Source organism: Arachis duranensis, chromosome 3 (assembly GCF_000817695.3).
Source record: "Arachis duranensis cultivar V14167 chromosome 3, aradu.V14167.gnm2.J7QH, whole genome shotgun sequence".
NCBI classification, from domain to species: domain Eukaryota; kingdom Viridiplantae; phylum Streptophyta; class Magnoliopsida; order Fabales; family Fabaceae; genus Arachis; species Arachis duranensis.
In genome coordinates this window covers 132,051,907-132,055,207 of record NC_029774.3, presented here as the reverse complement: position 1 = coordinate 132,055,207, position 3,301 = coordinate 132,051,907, and the positions used below count along the sequence as shown (strand labels likewise).

General features: G+C 32.6%; 1 protein-coding gene across 1 annotated transcript; it reads right to left on the bottom strand.

Annotated features, from left to right (window-relative positions):
* Positions 1–2,500: 2,500 nt before the first annotated feature.
* LOC107481948 (heterodimeric geranylgeranyl pyrophosphate synthase small subunit, chloroplastic) lies at positions 2,501–3,301 on the bottom strand (the record flags this gene model as incomplete). Its single annotated transcript, XM_052259548.1, is given in 1 exon segment — positions 2,501–3,301. A coding segment is annotated over 1 exon segment (429 nt). The 3' UTR covers positions 2,501–2,839.

Here is a 3,301-nt window from a genome sequence, read left to right as displayed (position 1 = left end):
AAAAGCAAGTCTATTAATTTTTTATTTTATATAAAAATTTAATTTTAATGTATCAAAAATATAAAAATTATTATTTTTTAATATGATAATATATAACTGAATAAGTTTAAAATTAATTTTTTTTATAACGTGATAATACATGATTAAATCTCTATGTAATTCTTTCATACTTAAAAATTAATTCTTTAATATGATCTTCATTGTTATAAATTATAAATAACAGAAAAAAATATACATCGTACAATTTTGTTTTTTGCGGCTAATTACCCAGTGTTAAAATCCATAAAATTGATATTTATTTGAAATTAAAAAGAAATTGATGAATGTTTAACTTTGCTTTAATTAATGATTCTTGATGCAGGGCAATTTCTCGGTTCTTAACATTACTCAAAAAGGATGCAACTTGCGTTGCTGCCGGTGAAGCATTATTATTAGAGTCTTACGATGGATTAAGGAAATACATCAAAGACATCATTTTGAAGCAATTAGAGAGTACTTCAACGGAAGCTAAAACTGCACTTCCTCTTAAACAAATGTTCAACAATACTGCTAGAGCCGACTGGGACGTTTTAATGTACTTTAAGAAAGATAAGTGTCCAAATATTACGAAAGATTTGATAGACAAAAATTAATTCTAACATCATGGTCTTCAATTATACAGGTATACTTTTGTTTGTTTTTCATTGCTCTAAACATACAATATTTATTCATTGTTTACTTGGTCCTAGTTTGTTCTTAATTTTGATTTATTTCTAACACTTTTTTCTCTTTTATGAATAGCTCAAGTTTCTCAAGAATTTTCTGGGAGAAGAAAAATTTTCAAATTATATGATGGTTAGCTTTTAAAAAATTACTACATAATTAATAAATATAACTCTTATATATTATCAAATATTTGAATTTTTCTATCGTTGTTATATTAGGCAAACGAAGTCATTCAACAATTATTTACATTTGTACCTTATTATGAAGAGGATGACACTCCATGCCTGTATGAACCTACCTTAGAAAAGGTTAGCAAAACGAGTTTTGTTTTTGTTGGAAATCAATTCTTAGGTTACTAATAATTTACTTCATTTCTAACATATTGAAGCAAGGGAATATCTCCGTGCTACTCGAGAGAAAGATCCTAAACTATTAACAAAAAGTAAAATAAAAAAAGAGCAAGAACAGATATAGCCAAACTTCTTTTTTGATATCCATATTTTCTTATTTACATATATATTTATGTTACTTCATCATTTTATGATTCATCCTTCAGATAAAGTCAATTGTTGATAAATCAAAGACTAAACTTATGAATAAAAAGCGCACATTTGCAGAGGTGAAAATTTTTCCCGCCTTAAGTGATCCTTTTTCTATATATAAAAATATGTTTGATAAACTAATTTATACTTAAATTTATTTTGTCTCAGGAGAGAAAAGGCAAGGCATATTGCGATGAAGTTGAAGCAGAAATTCTCTTTGGACTAATTAATCAATATTAATTTTGTACATCATTAACTTTGAAATCCTTTGGATTTTTAGTTACTGAATATTATTAGATTAGTGATTTTTTATGTGGTGAATGCTATCCTACCCTATCTAAAGTAATATGTAAATTATCCTTTTTGATGTGTCATACTCTAACTGGGTGTTTATTTTAACCTGAGTTACCTTCTCCACTTTTTCATCGTTGTTGCGCCTCTCAAGCATCACCGTCTCATTAGTGTTTCGTTTTTTCTTCCCAAATCATTCTTCTAAAAAAGGTACTCTAATTCACTTCTTTCCACTTCTTCGTCGTCATGTCTCTCAAGCATCACCCTCTCATTAGGTGTCTTATTTTTTCTTCTCAAATTATTCTTAGAAAATGGCATCCCAAGCATCACCGTCTCATTGGGTGCTTTGTTTTTTCTTCCCAAGTCATTGTCGTTGTCTCATTGGGTGCTTTGTTTTTTCTTCCCAAATCATTGTCGTTGTCGTTGCGCTTCTCGTCGTTGTCGTTGCGCCTCCCAAGCATCACCATCTCATTGGAGTGTCTTGTTTTATCCTCCCAAATCATTCTTCCAAAAAAGGTATACTCCAACTCTCTCCCTCCACTCGTTTGTCGTCGAAAGTTATACTCCAACTCTCTCTCTCCACTCATTTGTCGTCGTTGTGCCTTCTAAGTATTACCGTCTTATTGGGTGTTCCATTTTCTTATTCGTGGTCACCGTCTTCCAAAGATATTATTAACTTTCATGAGATTAAAGTATATTAACTTTCATGAAATTAAAGTAACTCAGGTTAAAATAAACACCCGATTAGAATATGATACATCAGAGAGGGTAACTTACATGTTACTTTAGAGATAGAGAATGTAGGATAGCATTCACCTTTTTATGTTTATCTTACCTTGACATTGATATACATAAAGCTAAACTGAAAATTCACCCGGGCACTATAAAACAAATCGACAGATTTAACATATAAATAAATCTAATATCTTATAATATGAATTTCATATGCAATATAAAACATATAATGAGTAAAATGTATATATTTAGAAGGATAATACTGATTTAGGGAGTTGTAATGTTAACTTTGTATCACAAATAGAAACTGGAAATATAGGCATCATGCATATCTAACAACATAGTCACGTAGACAATGCTCTCTTGTTTTTGGGTCCATGCTTGGGGGCTTCCACGTCCCTTTGAATAGTGAACATAAACCCAACAATAAGTGGAAAATCTAACTCTAAATGATGTTTCTGTAGACCTGCGTTTCCAAGCTCTAAAATAAGTTCTGTATGCAATAGCTAGCCCTCAACGGGGTCAGATCAACGAAAAACTATACATAGTTGAACTCTAAGAACCCATCATCCTCTGGTCTCATCAATGGTGAAACTTCTATCAATAACATAATCCACAAAACTGTAAAGAGGGACCACACGCTCCCCATACTTCTCAAATCCATCCAATTCTTGCTTAGCCTTTTCTCTAAGCTCTTCAGCCACCTCTTGTGCTTTCTCAACACCATAAACTTCCACGTAACTCTTACCTTTCTTTTTCCCGTCATTACCACCCTTAGCTTTCAACCTCTCTTCCAAAATATCATCCACAACTGCATATAGTACCCCAACAGCTCTCCCATACCTCCTCAGTCTCTCTATTTCATCATCTTCAGCACCAGCCAACAATCCTCCACACACTGCAGAGCACTCCCCCATTTCACCGTACTTTTTGTCTTGTATAAATCCAACTGCATTTGGTCCTCCTTCGAGGTCCAGGAACTGCCCTGCCGCCATACCAGTGGAGCCTACAGAGCGGGCTATCTCTGC